Source organism: Pygocentrus nattereri, chromosome 18 (genome assembly GCF_015220715.1).
Source record: "Pygocentrus nattereri isolate fPygNat1 chromosome 18, fPygNat1.pri, whole genome shotgun sequence".
Taxonomy (NCBI): Eukaryota; Metazoa; Chordata; class Actinopteri; order Characiformes; family Serrasalmidae; genus Pygocentrus; species Pygocentrus nattereri.
In genome coordinates, this window is record NC_051228.1 from 12,607,806 (window position 1) to 12,626,610 (window position 18,805).

Below are 18,805 nucleotides of genomic sequence, written 5' to 3' on the forward strand. Positions count from 1 at the left end.
TTCCTCTCTACACCATGATAGAACAGTTTGAATCCACCTCCAATGTTCCTGGCCTTGCTTCCTTTCCATCTGGTCTCCTGGACACACAGAATATCTACCTTCCTTCTCTCCATCATGTCTGCAAGCTCTCTGCCTTTACCAGTCATTGTCCCTGTTTTCAGAGTCCCTACTCTAACCTCCACACTACTGCCTTTCCTTCTCTCTCACTGCCTTCTAACCCGCCTTCCTCCTCTCCTCTTTGATGGTCTTCGACCTACAGTAGTCCAATTTCCACCGTCACCCTGCTGGTCAACAGCACCGGAGGCGGTCGTTGTTAACCCGGGCCTCGACCGATCCGGTATGGCAATCATATTTGTGATCCGCATGATAGTTTGATCCGCATGATTAGTCAGCTATAATCATATCTTATATTAGCTATTTATTTTTTTACAGCTATGAACATGTGTGTTTAATAATGCAGGGTTGATTCCATCTAAGATGAATCCTTTGCTAAGTTTAAAGCGAATGCTACAGTAACCCGAAGATTATTCTCTCAAAAGGTTAACTTAGTCTAACTTACTAAAGTTAACTGTCTGGCTAGATTTTTTATCATTAAACTCATATTTAAGCTCTACTGAGAGTGGTCCCCTCTATGGCCTGGCTACATGAAATGTTTTACTTAAAGCTAACATTGCACACTGAAAAAAAGAGATGCATTGAATTGACTTGATTCAAATGTGTGCATCATCTCCACATGAATAAAAAATAGAACATCAACACAATATTTTTTTTTCGTTTTAAGCCACACCACTAAAATCACTGGCCACTACATTGTAAAACTTCTGGCTACACCCTGCATTTAATGTTAGCAACACTAGTCTCTTTGACCAAATAGTTTCTTTAATGGTGCTACTGGTGTTGCTGACAACCTAAAACAGCTCCTAAGTCAAACATTCATGCTCACCCATGGCTCTGCCCAGACTGATTCACAACTGACACTCCTCCAACTGTCCTGCAGTACAGTGGTGACTGGGCCAAATGATTTTGCTAGGTAAGTAGTACAACAAGTCTTAATTCTTTTGAGGGAGGGGACCGACTGGGTGCACACTGAAAATTGAGATTAAACAAAGTTTTCAGCATGTAACGTTTAAGAAAACACAGTTGGTAACAGGGGTAGTATTTCACAAAGCAAGATTACTCAGTTAACCAAATAAGTCAAATGGCAAGCCCTGTACAATAGAACAAATTGTCATCACTTTTGTCCTGAGTCATCCAGCTAAAATCCTGCTCTGTGAAATACCAAACAATGATAAAAATGCAAAACTTTAAACATCTGCTGTCAAATTACACATTGATTGATCTTTAAAGTGAAAAAAAAAAGTTAACGCATCCTCTACAGAACACAAACATGATTTTTTTCCAGAAAGTTTTAGTGCACAATTTTCATTTCTTTGCTGAGTTTAACATATAGACATATAGAACAAACAAAAAGTAAAATACAACATGTGCTATATTTTTTCTTAGACCACATTTTTTGTTTTTTTTTCTTTTGTCAATGTGTTAAATTTAGCAAATTACCAAGAATCATGCTTTGAAATGTGTAGAGATGTGTTCTCTGTAGAGCACCTATGTATAAAAATATCTCTTGGGGATACCTGTTCAAATTAAAAACAAAAATCAACCAAAAAACAGAAGAGGAGTACATCTGAGAGGAGTTGATCAAAGAAAGGAAGAAAAAAAGACAAGCAAGACAATCTATTACATACATGTGCAATCATCTGCAATGTTCTTGTTCATGGCATGACAAGGAGAGAAGCTGGACAAAAGGTACAGCCAAATCTGAGCTACTTTTCAGATGCTTCAGTAATGAAAATGTCCAGAGAAGAAAATATTCATAATACTTTACTTGTCTTTTTTGGCTCCTGTATATTTCAGTACTGCATTGATGCAGGTGGGAATAGAAAACACTTAAACTCTTCATACCAGCCAAACATACTCTTAAGACCAGCCGATCTTTTCGCAAGAATAGGAGAATGTCACTGCAGACCATGGCCAGGAGAGACAGCACACATGATGTAGATGCAGCCCTTTGACCTACCCTAGCCCAGAGATAGCATGCTGAGGCAGACCAAGTCCACTCTACTTTCTTTTGGTGTCATAGGTTATTTTTTTCTTTAGAACCTCTATGGTTGTTTTTTTTTAATGTTTCATACAAAGTGCCATTTGTATCTCCAAAAATTCCAATGATCAGTTAACGTTTTTTATGTGCTGAAATGTTGCTACCTCAGCACATAGTATTACAACAAAATGTACCTACTTGTATTTTTTTGTAAAGTTATTACCAATTCATGTGCATTTTTAGCGACAATGTTTTTAATTGGTTGGTCTAGTATCTAGATGATAGTCGGATTGAAAGCAGCGTTACAAATGGAACGAATTAGATTGAGAGTGATTGTGATTATGTGTGTGTATAAGTAAGTAATCTGACTGCTGTGAATCCGTCTGCTTTAAGAGAACAACGGCCTCAACACGGCTCGACGACAAACTCGGAAATGGAAGGTCATAGAGTGCCATCGTGTGGCATCTTAGTGTAACTGTGGTAGTATGCATGACGTCCTTTATATTTTTCTTGCTTTTCATTTGTATGGCGACCACTATTAATTTCAGTGTGCATATTTTATTAAAATCACCAGGTATCGTTAAAAATCTATGCCAGTAATTGTATTTTGTCGCAGTGTGCTATTAGGTTAAACTTGGCGCGTGCGCAAACACCCTGTTGAGTTGCTTTAGCGTTTTCCCTCGCTGACGCTGGGAAACTTCTGGCTTGCAGTGGACGACTGTGTGTGAGGCTTTACTGGTTATGGCGGCTGTGTGTGAACTTCCATGAACCGAGAACTAGCACAGCGGTTGGGGACCGAGACCGCGGGGAAGGTGTGTGGTCGTGGCTGTTGTGTTTGATGTCGACCTGGACCAGCCAGTGGAGGAGGCTGCCACTGAAGATGAGCTCGAGGACGGGGTAAGTGCGCGCTAATGACACGCTGGTCAGTGTCGCAGTTGAGTTGAAGTAGCCTTGGGGGGCCTGCTCGTCACTGCAGTTACAACAAATTAACATATGTGTCTTTCTTTTTTCACAGCTTAAACTGAAAGGGTACACATTTGCTTTTGTACAGATTGTTAAGACATACAAAGACATACAGCTAAATAAAATGATACAATTTCTGACAGATAAAGTGCAGATTCTTTAGCCGGTTAAAAATCAGATACGCGCGCCTCAGGTCACCGCGCAGAATCTCTGAAGAACTGCATGTGTCTTTTAAAAAGTTCCCTTTTATGTCTAGCAGTAGTTAAACAGAAGAATCTCAGACACCAAATGACAAACACTTTTACGGTTCAGTCATCGGACACAATATTAGCGACAACATTCTATATCAGTGTTCGAGATATATACTGTATATATAACTCAAAACCAAATGAATGTCATATTTTTTCTGTAGAGGACAAAAAGATTTGTCCATTTGTTGTTTTCTCCCTTTCTACAGACTCAGACCAGTGAATATATGGAGCAGTGTGGCAGCTTTGATTTGTAAGTGTTAAAGTGTCATTCTGTACATGCGAATTAAAAAATGTAATCTGTTCTTAGACCTTTGCTTTAAGAGCACTATAAAATCAGATTATGCAAAAAAATAAAACAAAAGAAATCACTGGCTGTGGTGAGGAATATACTGACATGCATGTTGACTGAATATAGAAATGCAAAGCAAAGAATGAGTACTGCAGTTCATTTTGCTCTCATTTTTTCTTCTGCCTATATTAAACTTGGACTTCATGTAAATGTCACTAGGAATCTCGTCAGCATGGAAATATAACTCCTGCATGTATTTTTACGTGTATTTTCAAGCAGTTTTGAGGGCTGTGAGAGGTTTGAAATCTCTGAGGACAGTTTGAACACGGGCGCTGAGCGTGTTCACCCAAAGTGCTTCGAGCTGCTACGGATCTTGGGGAAAGGTAGCTATGGAAAGGTCAGCATGAAAAGTCCCCTACTTGCTGCCATGTTCTCCAGCCCCTTGCGTATCATAAGTATGTAGGTATATCTACTTATCCATGACATGAGTGTGTAGTGTGCAACTCGTTAGGAATTCTGGGTATTGTGCCATTTTAAACTCTATGCAGAATGAAAAGTTTTTGCTGTCGTCAGTATTGCTGTCAGTCAGTTGGTTGGTACTGGTCTTTATGACTCACTATCTTGATGATTGTCTTTAGTTCGATTATCTAATTTTAATGTTAAAACAAGTTTTCCAGGTTTGCAAGGTGTCTGGGGTGAACTCTGGGAAAATATTTGCAATGAAGGTTTTGAAAAAGGTCTGGCACACTTCTGGTTTAATTCTTAGGAAGCATTCCTTTCCTTTAACTTTCCCATGACAGTTGGCTTGGAAAGTTCATATTGTTTGTCCCCCTCATTTCACATTGTCAGCTTAGTTCACTGTGTTTGTTTAATTTGTGTGTGGTCTGGGAAGCATTTTCTCTTTCCCTGGAGAGTTTCGGCAGTGTTCATGTTTATAGTTTTAAGCAGCCTGTATTTACGGTTGCCACTGTGTCGGTGGACCTGCTGTCTTATTTCTTTTCTTTCACAGCTGATGATGAAGTAGCCTAATGGGGCTTTGAAATCATAGTTGCCAAATAAAACATTTTCTCCCCCCTTTTAACATTAAACATGTCCACCCTAACACATTAATACTTGTATTGCTTAGTTTGGCAGTGCCAGTCAAACACATGTCTGAGATTTTACAAAATCACGTCTGGTGAATGAGAGTGGCAGGCCAGCCAAATCATACACAAACAGACGTTTGTTATTTTCAACAGTTGAGTCAAAATTATGTGGTCCAAATTCCTTACATTCCTGTCCCAAATTGGATTTGCAGTTCATAGTTGTTTAAAGCATGACCATCTATCATTTATCATACATCTCTGCCCCAGAGTGTACTAGGAAAAGAGTAACATTACCAAAGTACTTACAACATTGCTTTTGTCACATGCCTAGATTTTAGCCTCCAACCCTTTGTTTTGACATCTTTTCCTAAACATGGAACCAACGGTAAATGAGTTCATTCATATTTTTTTGTTTTGTATTCATTTACAGCCTAATAAAATTAGATAGGTTTGTTCTTCACTGTTTTACTAATTTAAAAAAATGTAATGGTCATACCTTTGCCTTTTATTTCACCACAGCGAGCCAAACTCTTCTTATTTCACCATCTTACAAGTATGGTAGCAATACCTTGGCAACCACCTGGTATAGCACAGCAATAGCATACCAGCAGTTCAGCAACCACCAAGCAATGTCCTAAAAATGAGCTGGAATCCCATTGCGATTTTGTAGCAACATCATCGCAACTACCTGGAATTACTGTATAAACCCAGTTATCAGAAACAATCAACTGTGTTTTGTCAAGCCAACTTAAAGTTCGTTCACAAACTTTCCTTTTCTAGTTTGCTTTTGGTCTCTTTGAACACGCTATGATTGTTTGTAATGCTAAGGACACGCCAAAGCTGAGAGGAGCATTTTGGAAGAGGTGAAACAGCCATTCATGGTAGATCTTATATATGCCTTTCAGAGAGGAGGCAAATTATATCTCATCCTTGAGTAGCTCAGTGGTGGGTTCAGCAGTGGAGCAGAGCAGATTAAGTTAAACACTGTTGGATTAAATCTTAATTTTTTTCACTGTAGTTGATTTGATTGATTGTTATTCTTAAAAGACTGTGCTGCAAGACTGATCCAGTAACAACTTCGTTTTCTTTCTCAGGAGGGGAGCTTTCCATGCAGCTTGAAAGAGGGGGGATCTTCAGGAGGACACAGCGTAGTAAGGAAGGAAATTTAGGATGTATTTGTAGTAGTTAGATATTATCATAGCAGGAGTGGACAGAGATTAGGCTATTGTGTGCTGTTTCTCTTGTTGAGTAAACACGGGTTTAATAAGGGAAGGTGATGCATCATGTGAGTTTGTCTTTGTCATTAAAATGCCTTGCGACTGAAACTATGCTGTGGCATCCCATATTCCACTTTTTTGTCTTACTTGCTTTTACCTAGCAGAAATCTCCATGGCCTTGGGTCACCTGCACTGAAAGAGAAAGGTATTATCTACAGAGACCTAATACCAGAAAACATCATGCTCATTAACAATGGTAACAAACTCACTTTTCTCCGACAACATTCAGAGTGCTGTTCAGTTTCAGTGGCAGGCAAAATTTGTTGTGCATTCCAGAATACACTTGAGGAAAAGTAACTATCTTGTCAGCAGCTTTTTGATGCAGTCTTTTGCTATTTTTGGTATTTTTCCATGTCATGTGAAGTTGACTTCAGTCCATGGTGGCACAATGACCCACACCTTCTGTGGAACCTGACATGTAAGTCAAACACTCATTGGGGTGTTTGAATTATTTCAATTCCATTGAATTCAACTTTAATTCAATTCAACTGTGTCATTATACAATACAGGGCAGTACAATATAACGAAACACTATCGGGCTGCTTTTCCAGTGCAGTAATAGAAGATAAATAGCAAACAGTGCAAAGACAAAAGACAGTAAAAGACAAGACAAAATGTGCATAGTCAGTAAGGACAAGTATCGAACATAGACAAAATGTGCATAGGCAAAGGTTATAACAGGTATATTAAACGTATAGTATGTGCATAGTCCGATATTCAAGTGTATCAGATATATAGACAGAAATGTGCATAGTGAATTGCAGTACAGTACAGTAAATGTAGAAGTACTAGTGGTGAAAAAAGAGATGTAAACAGTGATCTGTATATAAAATGTACAGTGCAGGTAGAGAGTAGCAGCATAATGTTCAGGTAACATCTTAGATAAACAGTTACACTATAAATATATAAATATACTAGAAATAAGGCTTAGTCACAGATGACGTGCACAGCATACAGTCATCTGAACTAGTGGAGCTCAGTGTGTAGTGTGCTGGGTGATCAGGCTGATCAGTAACAGACTGAGGTGTTGTTGTTAAGCTCAGGTCGGTGCTGCCAGTGTGATCAGTTTGATATTGTAACTGTTTATTTTGTGTGTTGGTCAGGTTCTGCTCTGAATAAACAATAATTATTTACTGTGTCACTATATATTAAACATAATTTTACCAAGAAAATGCACTCCTACTCAGACAGGCTTTAAAAATATAGCTCTATTTAATTGAATTAAGTCAAGTTGAGGTTATATTCAGAATAGCTTCTGATTCAGTCCTTAAAAAGTTTCATGGGAATGTTCACATCTTTAAAGCTTTGTGTTTCACCACTTTCCATGCAGTTTGACTGACTATCTGTCTGTCTCTCAGGGCCCCAGAGATCCTGCGGAGGAGTGGTCATAACCGAGCTGTGGACTGGTGGAGTTTGGGGACTTTTATGTACGACATGCTCACAGGTGCGGTAAGTGCACTGTCCCTTCTTCATTTTAATGTTTTGAATAGGGAAAACTGCTAGATGAAGAATCTCTCATTGTGGTAAAAGAAAATAATTGAGTTTGTAGCATATACATATAAAACTTTTGTTTGTTAGAGTGATCAACAATTTTGACATACTGGACATTGTTGGGTTTTTCATGAAGATCTCCATTGCTTATGATTGAAATCCCTAAATGATAGGTCCAGTAAGGTTTATCCATTTTCATTAAGTTATTTTAATAAAGATTATTTCAATCTATCCCAATACCTTCATCTTCAAAGTTGGATGCTTTCATAGTGAGCCACAAACAGCTCATTGCAGTGTTGTTAATTTAGAAGCATCTTAAATTCAGTAAGTAATAAGGAATTAAGCACTATTTATAGCAGCTTGTTCCAAAGTTTCGTTCATTGTCCTTACTAGCATTGAAAATTAATTATTTTTAACCAATCACTGAAAATGTACAGACCATTATGTTGGAACAAGCCAGATCATTTGATTTATGTCTCACAGCTACATTGTGCTGAAAATGCTAAACTTCTGAAATAACTGACCAGGTTAGAGAGGTTGAAATAAAAATCTACAGGTAATAGTGTGAAAAAGGCATTTTTTCATCTTTGATGGCTTTGAGATTCTTAAAAGACTTGTATTTGTAAAATTGTCAGGCTCGTCAAAATGCAAAACACTCAGAAATGGTCTTTGCCTTAAAGAAATGCAGTGAAGCTTATGACTGAATGTTTGAAGTTATCAAGTTACTGCTTAAGCTACCTTTAGTAATTAGAGAAAATATTGCCATCCCTGGTTTTGTGACCAAGATGACTTTGTCACATTGCTAAATTTAATGTGCAGTTTTGGAGCATTCATGTATTTGCAAAGTTTTATGTTTTAATGAGATATGTAGTTGGAAACGTAGATATGTAGTTTTTTGGACATTATAGCACCCCTTATTAAAAATTGGTGTCAAACTTTCTCCAAAACACAAGACTGTTTATTTACATGAGAATTGGTCAAATAATCCTGATCTGTAGCCATTTTTGTGAATTAATCTCTACCCAGAAGGATTTAATTGGCAAGTGGGGGGGCATATTGTTTAGAATTAGTTCTTGATACCAGTTTCATATAGATTAGGGAGGGTGTTTAGAGTTTTTGATGAATTTTGCTTTAGTATGAATAAAAAAAATTAGCAGCACCAGGCATTATGTCTGTAACCCTCACATTTTAAAATAAAAGTTAAAATATAAACTGCCAAACTGCTCCTGATCTGTAGCCATTTTTGTGAATCACGCTAAAAGTAATTTTAGCATTTACTTTAAGGAATTGTTGTCCTCCAGACTTTTTTGTGAACATTTTGAGACCAATAAATACCTTGGACTGGCAGAAAAATATAAGTCTCACATAATTTGCCAATTATATAAAGATTTGGGGGTGGAGTTTAAAAGACCTAGTGAAGTGTTTATGTTGAATAAGCCAATTATTATGAAGAAGCAAGATTTTTGACTGTAGCTCTCTTGATTTAGGAGGTATGGACCAAAACATAAAATGTTGCCCTATAGCACCACTGTCAGGCCAACTAGAGTCATTAAACTTGCTTGAGAAGTGGGGGGTTTACTAAACATACCCTTCAAGTTTGATGTTTGGACTGACTTAGTGTCTGTTCTCAATCAGTTTTGGGAAGACAAAGAGTAAGAAATATAATTGCAAGTGGCAATTTGTGGGTTTCAAACATTATGAGGTTAATGAGGTGTTTTGTGTTCTACAATGTGTTGTAGAAGGCAGACAAGTGCATTTTTAAAGAAAGATCACCAGATTTTTAAATTAAGATTCTGAAATATGTCCACTAAGATTTATATGAAAACTTTAATCATCCCTGGTAGGGACTCACAAGCTGCCCAAGGCCATGGGTCTTTTTTTAATTGTTAAGCAATGAGGAACCAAGGGCATTTTAGGAACTACACTGCTCAAAAAAATAAAGGGAACACTCAATTGAATACTTTGTTCTGTACAAAGTTGAATGTGCTGACAACAAAATCACACAATAATCATCAATGGAAATCAAATTTATTAACCAATGGAGGCCTGGATAGTGGAAGTGGAAAACACACTACAGGTTGATCCAACTTTGATGTAATGTCCTTAAAACAAGTCAAAATGAGGCTCAGTATTGTGTGTGGCCTCCACGTGCCTGTATGACCTCCCTACAACGCCTGGGCATGCTCCTGATGAGGTGGCGGATGGTCTCCTGAGGGATCTCGTCCCAGACCTGAACTAAAGCATCCGCCAACTCCTGGACAGTCTGTGGTGCAACATGGCGTTGGTGGATGGAGCGAGACATGATGTCCCAGATGTGCTCAATCGGATTCAGGTCTGGGGAACGGGCAGGCCAGTCCATAGCTTCGATGCCTTCATCTTGCAGGAACTGCTAACACACTCCAGCCACATGAGGTCTAGCATTGTCCTGCATTAGGAGGAACCCAGGGCCAACCGCCACCCCACACTATTACTGACCCAGTGCCAAACTGGTCATGCTGAAGGATGTTGCAGGCAGCAGATCGTTCTCCACGGCGTCTCCAGACTCTGTCACGTCTGTCACATGTGCTCAGTGTGAACCTGCTTTCATCTGTGAAGAGCACAGGGCGCCAGTGGCAAATTTGCCAATCCTGGTGTTCTCTGGCAAATGCCAAGCGTCCTGCACCGTGATGGGCTGTGAGCACAACCCCCATCTGTGGACGTCGGGCCCTCATACCATCCTCATGGAGTCAGTTTCTAACCGTTTGTGCGGACACATGCACATTTGTGGCCTGCTGGAGGTCATTTTGCAGGGCTCTGGCAGTGCTCCTCCTGTTCCTCCTTGCACAAAGGCGGAGGTAGCGGTCCTGCTGCTGGGTTGTTGCCCTCCTATGGCCTCCTCCACATCTCCTGGTGTACTGGCCTGTCTCCTGGTAGCGCCTCCAGCCTCTGGACCCTACGCTGACAGACACAGCAAACCTTGCCACAGCTCGCATTGATGTGCCATCCTGGATGAGCTGCACTACCTGAGCCACTTGTGTGGGTTGTAGAGTCCGTCTCATGCTACCACGAGTGTTAAAGCACCACCAACATTCAAAAGTGACCAAAACATCAGCCAGAAAGCATAGGTACTGAGAAGTGGTCTGTGGTCCCCACCTGCAGACCCACTCCTTTATTGAGTGTGTCTTGCTAATTGCCAATAATTTCCACCTGTTGTCTATTCCATTTGCACAACAGCATGTAAAATTGATTGTCGATCAGTGTTGCTTCCTAAGTGGACAGTTGTACTGGAGGTTGAGAGGTACCAAGTAGGTATAGGTGCGTTCACCTCCATTGACAGTGTCTGATCTGAAACGAGACTAGGGGTTGGTTCCTCTCCGGTTTAGGAGGTGCACAGGGTGAAAGACACCAGGTGTGAGGTTGTCTCAGGGGCCAAGAGGGTTGCCTCAATGTGGAGAATTAAAATTGCAGGGAGAAAAAATATGACTGTTGTGTGTGGTATGCATCAAAGAATATTTTGAAGTATTCACCCTTCTTGGGGTGAGACTTCAGTCTTACTGGTAGATTTCAATGCTCATGTTGATCTTCTTCTTCTTTCGGCTGCTCCCTTTAGGGGTCGCCACAGCGGATCATCTGCCTAAATCTTGCCCTATCCATTGCCTCCTCTACTTTCACACCAACCATCTCCATGTCCACCTTCACTACATCCATAATCCTTCTCTGAGGTCTACCTTCTACCCGGCAGCTCCATCTCCAACATTCTTTGACCAATATATCCACTATTCCTCCTCAAATGTCCAAACCATCTCAACCTGGCCTCTCTGGCTTTATCTCCAAACTGCTCCACCTCCACTGTCCCTCTGATCTGCTCATTTCTAATCTTGTCCAGCCTTGTCCCTCCCAAAGAAAATCTCAGCATCTTCATCTCTGCCACCTCCAGCTCAGCCTCCTGTCTTTTAGACAGAGCCACAGTCTCCAAACCATACATCATAGCAGGATGCACTACTATGCGATACAAGTCCTTTACTCCTCCTTTACTGTGCAGCCTCTCATACAGCTCATCATAGGCCTGAGCCTTTGCCTTTGCCACCATTCTTTTTGCTATGCGACTAGCCTCACAGTACTCCTGCCTACTTCCTTCATCTCCCTGGTTATCCCACTTTTTCTTAGCTGCCTTCTTCTGAATACTCTCCTGGACTTCCTCATTCCACCACCAACCTTCTTTCCTCTGACCAGACGAAACACCCAACACATTCTTGCCAGTTTCTCTCACCACCTTAGCTGTAGTTTCCCAGTCCTCAGGTAGCTCCTCACTGCCCCCAAGGGCCTGTTGCAATTTTTCTAACTTCATTCTACAGACAACCACCCTATTCTGCCTTGCTACACTTTCCATGGCACCACTTTACAATCTCCAATCTCCTTTAGGTGGCATCTCCTGCTAAGGATATAATCCACCTGTGTGCACCTCCCTCCACTCTTGTATGTCACCCTGTGTTCTTCCCTCTTCTGAAAATACGTATTCACCACAGCCATTTCCATTCTCTTTGCAAAGTCTACAACCATCTGACCTTCCGCATTTCTGTCTTTCACACTATACATACCCAGGACATCTTCATCCCCTCTGTTCCCTTCACCAACACGTCCATTGAAGTCTGCACCAATCACCAATCTCTCCTCTCTAGGGACACCTTCATCCCATACCACTTCATCCATCTTACTCCAAAATTCCTCTTTCTCCTCTAACTGACAACCAACCTGTGGTGCATATGAACTGACCACATTCAAAATTACACCACCAACCTCCAACTTCAGGCTCATGATCCTGTCTGACACTCTCTTTACATCCAGAACACTTTTCACAAGCTGTTCCTTTAGGATTATCCCTACTCCATTTCTCTTCCTCTCTACACCATGATAGAACAGTTTGAATCCACCTCCAATGTTCCTGACCTTGCTTCCTTTCCATCTGGTCTCCTGGACACACAGAATATCTACCTTCCTTCTCTCCATCATGTCTGCAAGCTCTCTGCCTTTACCAATCATTGTCCCTATGTTCAGAGTCCCTACTCTAACCTCCACACTCCTGCCTTTCCTTCTCTCTCGCTGCCGTCTAACCCGCCTTCCTCCTCTTTTCTCTGATGGTCTTCGACCTACAGTAGTCCAATTTCCACCGGCACTCTGCTGGTCAACGGCACCGGAGGTGGTCGTTGTTAACCCGGGCCTCAACCGATCCGGTATGGCAATCATTTGTGATCCGCATGATAGATTTGGCACAAGTTTTACACCGGATGCCCTTCCTGACGCAACCCTCACCGTTTATCCGGGCTTGGGACCGGCACCAGAAGTACACAAAGTACACCCCTAATGGCTGGTTTTTCAATGCTCATGTTGATGATGATTGGAAAAAAACCTGGAGGGGCGAGATTGGGAAGAATGGCCTGTCCGATCTAAACCTGGTGGTAAGATGGGTCAGATGCCAGCGAAGACTGGCAGTCAGACCTGGTAGACTTGAATAGTGAGGGCGTACTCATTTTTGATTGGAATGATTGGCAGAGGCCCCGTTCGGTATGATTTTTAAAAAGCAGCTGCACTGGCTATGGCAGAACAACATTTTGGAGAGGCCATGGAAAAATCTTTCAGTGAGATTTTCAAGGAGATTTTGGAGTGGCTTTGCTCAAGTTGTACTAAGCAGGGATGGAGAAACCGGTAGGTGGTGTCTCTGGTTTTTGCAGATATTTTATGGCTTCATCACATGGATGCCTCCAGCACACACTATAGTGCTTGGTATGAGGATTAGCCCATTCAAGTCCATGGTCTTAACCTGGAAAAAAAATGGCATGCCCCCTTCAGGTAAGAGGAGAGGACCTGCCCCAGGCGAAGTTTTTATGCATCTCAGGTCCTTGTTCACAAGTGATGGGAAGAGGAACTGTGGGATCGGCTGCAGTCTGGGACTGGTGGCAGCAGTAAAGCAGTCACTGTAGCCAGACTGTAGTGGGGAAGAGGAAGCTGAGCTGTACGTCAGAGCTCTCTGTTTACCAGTCAGTCTACATCACCACCCTCACTTATGGTCATGAGCTTTGGGTAATGATGGAACAAAGGAAATTGTGAATACAAGTAGCGGAAATGAGCCTTCTTTGCAAGGTGGCATGGTACACTCTACTTGATAGGGTTCTTCTTCCTCGTTTCCAGCCGTCATCTATATTATTACACATTAACCATTATTACACAGGCTTGCACAGGCAAGCATGGCTGCATTTGGTTCGGCCAGGTCTTCTGCGGTGCGCTGTGGGACAAAACGCCATCTCATGAGGTGTTCTATGGTTTGGAGTTCACCGCACAGGCATGAGTCAGATGATCTTCCATTTGTTCAGGGATGCCTTGCAGCGGCCCATAGCGACTCGCAGGCGGTTCAGGTTGGCCAGAGGATAGTTGTTCATTTGGGCTAATCTCTCTCTCCATCCACTGGGCTGTCTGACTGCCTAGGCTGTTCCAATGTTTGAGCCATTCCTTGGCCCTGGTGTTGACTGGACTGGACTCCAGTACGTCTGTGGTGTCCAGGAAGTTGTTTATGGGCAACACAATGCGCATGCAGTAGGTGCCGGATGTCGTTGGCTTGCTTTGTCTGCTCAGCCTGGGTGGTAATTGCTCTCTGGATGTAGGGGGGAGCGATACATGAGAGAGAATGGAGACTGGGTCCTGGAGTTGTTTTAAGTCACTATCCTGCAGGTCTCATTGAGGATATTGTCAATTCTCTGTGCGTGGCAGGATCTGCTCCACACTGGACAGGCATACTCAGTGGTGGAGAAACACGGGGCTAATGCTGTTGTTTGCAGCAAGCTTGGGTTGGCCCCCCACTTCGAGCTTGTTAATTGTTGTAGCAGGTTGTTTCTGGTGGAGACCTTTGCTCTTGTCTTCCTAATATGTTCTCATATTCCCAACTCAGGGTATGGTCTAAGGTTACTCCCAGGTGTACTGGATACCGGTTGTTTTCTAACCTTGTGCTGTCCCAGGTTATATTAAGCTCTTGATTTGCTTACCTGTTTTGATTCCCTGTTTTTGAGGTGGAAGCTGCTGATTTGGGTCTTCCCAGGATTTGGGCGCAGGTGGTTTAATAGATAGTATGTTGACATATCTGAGAGGCGTTTTTCCAGGGTAGACTCAGCTTCTGGGAAGCCATGCTGCTGTGTTGCCAGGGCTAGGTCATCCACATAGATTAACCTGCTGCATCCTTCTGGTAGGGGCTGGTTGAACAGGAGAGGTGCCAAGACACTGCCCTGTGGCAGCCCATTGGTCTGGTGGAACTATCTGCTTGTCTTGTTGTTGAGTGTGACATAGAATATCTGGTTGCTCATTAGGCATCTGATTTCACTGCATAGTTTAGCATCGCCTGTCATGTTATATCGTTTTTTGATCAGCAGCCTGTGTTGAACAGTGTCACAGGCTGCTGTCAAGTCGACAAAAGCGATTGATATCCATCTTCAATATATTGGATTAGGTTCAGCAATTTTCCTGTACATGACTTTCTGGGTGTAAAGCCAGCAGATTGTCGATTAGCTGGGCATCTGTCTGTGAGGATAGACATGTGAGGAGCATTCAAACACTTCCATATTGAATGGCTTGATTAATATATACGTGTTCTGTTGGTTTCCTGGGATGATTGTATAGTAATGGTATCTTTTAGCCCTGCACCTGCGTATCTGTTTCCCATTGGCTACCAGTTGGCTCCCAACCTGGTTCGGGGTGATGTCCGGTGGGGTTAGTGGTGTGATCTTCTCTCCACTTAGTTTGTGCATGGTGACCCAGGCTGTTTTGCTTTTCTGAGACATATTGGTGTTTTCTGTTGGGTCTTGCCAGGTTCTCTGCCTCTCCTTTCCCAGAGGTTCTATGAATGCCTCTCCTAATTTGTGGTATCAGAAAATGGGTCCTTTTCAAACTCCGTTTCATATTGCTCCAGTAGCTGTGATGATTTCTCTGTGATGCCAGCTACATGCTTTTTAAAGGACTTTGAAAGTTTAGCGTTGTGTATTAACTCTAGCTGTATATTTTCCATATTTGGTTTAGGCATCTGATTAGGATGTCCTGTGGCTGCCTCCCATTGGAGATTTACCAGGCACGGCCACCTGGGACAAGATCTCAAGCGGTGACGCATCCAATTTGGCCTGGGAGTGGCTCAGGATCCCCAGAATGAGCTGGAGGAAGTTGCGGGGGACAGTTGTCTGCAATTCTGTGTCCCTCATTGATAATGCAATGCTAGCAGGATCAAGTGGTTTAAGAAGAAGAAGAATAAATGGTTTAAGAAAAACAATAAATGTTGAAAAGTGCATAATTAGTCTCAAACAGAGCATCATTCACCTATTTATAGCCTTGCTTATGAATGAGCCAGACTGAACTGATTTATTCATATCTTGCAGCCACAGTGTGCTTAAAGGGCAAGATTATTTTAAATAATTATTCACATTAAGATGTAAGATGTTGTAAAGCCAAGGTAAAAGAATGCAATGAAAATTCAGGGAGGAGTATGAAAAAATTACTTTTTAAACTGTTGATTTGCTGGAAAACAATAATAGCAAAATTATCAGGCATGGTGGAATGCAAAACGTTCAAAAGGTTTCTTTGACTACGTTCAGATTACCAGGTTTAAGTACCAGATTTTTTGCCCTAATGTGACTCAGATCTGATGTTTTCAGGGCTGTGTGGACACAAATTTAAACCTTTAGACCTGAGCCACTTTCATATGTGGTCCTAGATCAAATACGTATCCGGTTTGTGACCATGCCGCCTTAATGTAAAAGCTCAATTTGGAATTCATGTGCTGTTTTTCCACTGAGCATGCGCCATCATTTAGTGTTACCATGGCAACACTGCCGAACAGACGCTGACGCTAAAGCCTGTAAACAGTGGAAAAGAAACACATCTCACCCTTTTAGTCTTCGTCTCACTGTAATGCACCTTTGCATCGAAGGCTCATTCTGTTCACTAGTTGGTTAGCTGATGATGCCTGTGATGCACGTGATTCATTAACGTGACGTTAATGAATAAGTAGTAGGATATGTCATTTTGCATGTTTCCTCAGATGATATTTATGTACGTTTGCACCCAATTTGGTCATAATTAAAGCAACACTGATAGACTTATACTATGTCAGAAAAATCAAGATTTTTTCAAAATAATTATTTATCTAGAGATTTATTACTAAAATTCAATTGAGTAGTTCAAAAAGCTAATACTTGTATTTGAAAAAATGTCAGTGTAAAGAATGGTTTGAAATTATGTTTTTATCCAGGATATACCTATTAAGATTTATTCTTTTTTATGAATAGCCATTTTTTGTCAAGTACTTTTCAACCTAAAGGGATTGTTTTGTTGTGGCCATACTGTTCAATACAAACATTTAATATAATTCTTGACCTATAGACTCAAGACTATAGACATTTTATTTATTTAATTTATTTATTTTAGATGATTTTTGTGGAATTTTGCAAGGATTCAGATGAAAAAAAGTTTGTTGGTATGTCTAGTGGTTCAGGAGATACTAGCCAAAATGTAAAACGTTGCACTGTAGCACCACCATGTATGACTAGATGCACACACTGCATCCACCCTCCTGGTTTGCTGTATTATGTCTCTTTGCAACATGTTTTTCACAAAGAAAAGGAGAAAGAATAAGGAAGAGAATCTAAATAATTCTAGTAGGACCTCTGTCGCTTGGACACCCAAAGAAAATCTCTATTACAGTACTAATTTTAGCTTGTGCCCTCTATTGGATTCTAGTAGTATATTAGCTTTAAGCTAACTGTGATTCAAATTAACATTATTTGACCAAACTAGATTAATGTGGCTTTTGAAGAATGTAACAAACATATTAACACATACTTTACCTTTTATGTTGCAGTTTTATAAAGATTCTTAAAGAAAAGCACCTTGGCAAATAGGCTGTAATTCTTACTGATGTTCAGTGAAATATGCTTAGGTTGACCTTTTTTTCTCAAAAACTTAGTTTTACTCATTGGAAATGAAAAAGTGATTCGGTTGATTCCACCATCAGTTCCTAATTAAGTTAGTGGTTAATCTGAGATGTTAGGCCTCCAGCTCAGCTCTGTTCCTGATGTCCTAACCAGGGGGTAATTGCTTGGCAGTATCTACTTATATATTACAGAAATTTTTATTGTGTGAGTAGCGTAAATTTTTGCAGTAGTATTAGAGGAATAGAAACACTTTGAGCAGTGCTCATGCATGTTTTGTAACAGCAGGTTAACTGAATGTTTGTTTAAGCAGGTGAGCAGGGCTTCATTCCTACTAATCTGTCATTCTGGCACTGCATGTGTGAGGTAATTTAATCATGATGTAATCTTTAAACTCTTAATATGCTTTTACCATGGAAACAATAAAAATATTTTATGATAACACAAAGTACAGTTTATTATGCATATACATCAAACATAAAACTCACTATTTGAAAAAACATTGTCCGTGTTGTCAACTCTCTCTCTCTCTCTCTCTCTCTCTCTCTCTCTCTCTCTCTCTCTCTCTCTCTCTCTCTCTCTCACTCACTCACTCACTCACTCACTCACTCACTCACTCACTCACTCACTCACTCACACACAGACACACACACACACACAGACACACACACACAAACAGTAGGCCATGTAGGAGGAGAGTGAAGGGACACAGCACCTCCACATTTTTAGTCCCTGCGGGTTCACCTGAACACCAATGTGTAATACAAATGTGTAGGGGGTGTACAATGTGAAGTCATTGAAAATGTTCTTCAAAGAAAATGTGCAAAGGCCAAGGCCAAAATAATAAATTGCATCATTCTCTATTTTGGTTAATGGGTCACACAAACCCGAACACCACACAAGGGTCAGTATATTAACCCTTGTGTGGTGTTTGGGTTTGTGTGATCAGGCATAACATTATGACCACCTCCTTTTTTCTATGCTCATTCACCATTTTATCAGCTCCATTTACGATATGGGTGCACTTTGTAGTTCTACAATTACAGACTATAGTTCATCTGTTTCTCTGCATACTTTGTTAGCCCCCTTTTACCCTGTTTTTCAGTGGTCCGGACCCAATGGACCCTCACTGAGCAGGTACTATTTGGGTGGTGGATCATTCTCAGCACTGCAGTACCATTGATGTGGTGGTGGTGGTGTGTTAGTGTGTGTTGTGCTGGTCTGAGTGGATTAGACACTGCAGTGCTGCTGTGAAACCTGGTCATTTTTTAGGGTCCACATGCTCAAAAATATGGGTTTTATTTTAACCTTGATACTTTTGCATCTGAAAATTATAGAACAAAACTGCTGAATTCCGGGTAACAGCAGGTTGCAGAGAGGAAACTTTTGTCATGATTTGTTATCGTTTACCCT

The 18,805-nt window shown here is 41.1% G+C and overlaps 1 protein-coding gene across 20 annotated transcripts in view; it reads left to right on the forward strand.

Moving 5' to 3' along the window:
• The first annotated feature begins 2,604 nt into the window (after window positions 1-2,604).
• The window catches only part of rps6kb1a (ribosomal protein S6 kinase b, polypeptide 1a), a 38,796-nt gene continuing 22,595 nt past the window's right edge, over window positions 2,605-18,805 (forward strand). Inside the window, exons 1-8 of one of the 20 annotated variants that reach the window (XR_005131782.1) lie at window positions 2,609-2,995; window positions 3,519-3,562; window positions 3,881-3,998; window positions 5,781-5,837; window positions 6,068-6,108; window positions 6,328-6,381; window positions 7,322-7,412; window positions 15,492-17,834. Coding sequence is in view for 8 of the 20 variants with exons in the window: in XM_037547003.1 (XP_037402900.1) it covers window positions 3,537-3,562; window positions 3,881-4,060; window positions 6,068-6,159; window positions 6,328-6,381; window positions 7,322-7,412; window positions 15,492-15,618 (570 nt within the window). In the remaining 12 variants the exon portion in view is untranslated. Of the gene's footprint in view, window positions 2,996-3,518; window positions 3,563-3,880; window positions 6,160-6,327; window positions 6,382-7,321; window positions 7,413-15,491; window positions 17,835-18,805 lie in introns of those variants that run through there. The other 19 variants (XR_005131775.1, XR_005131776.1, XR_005131772.1 and 16 more) reach the window with 19 other exon arrangements.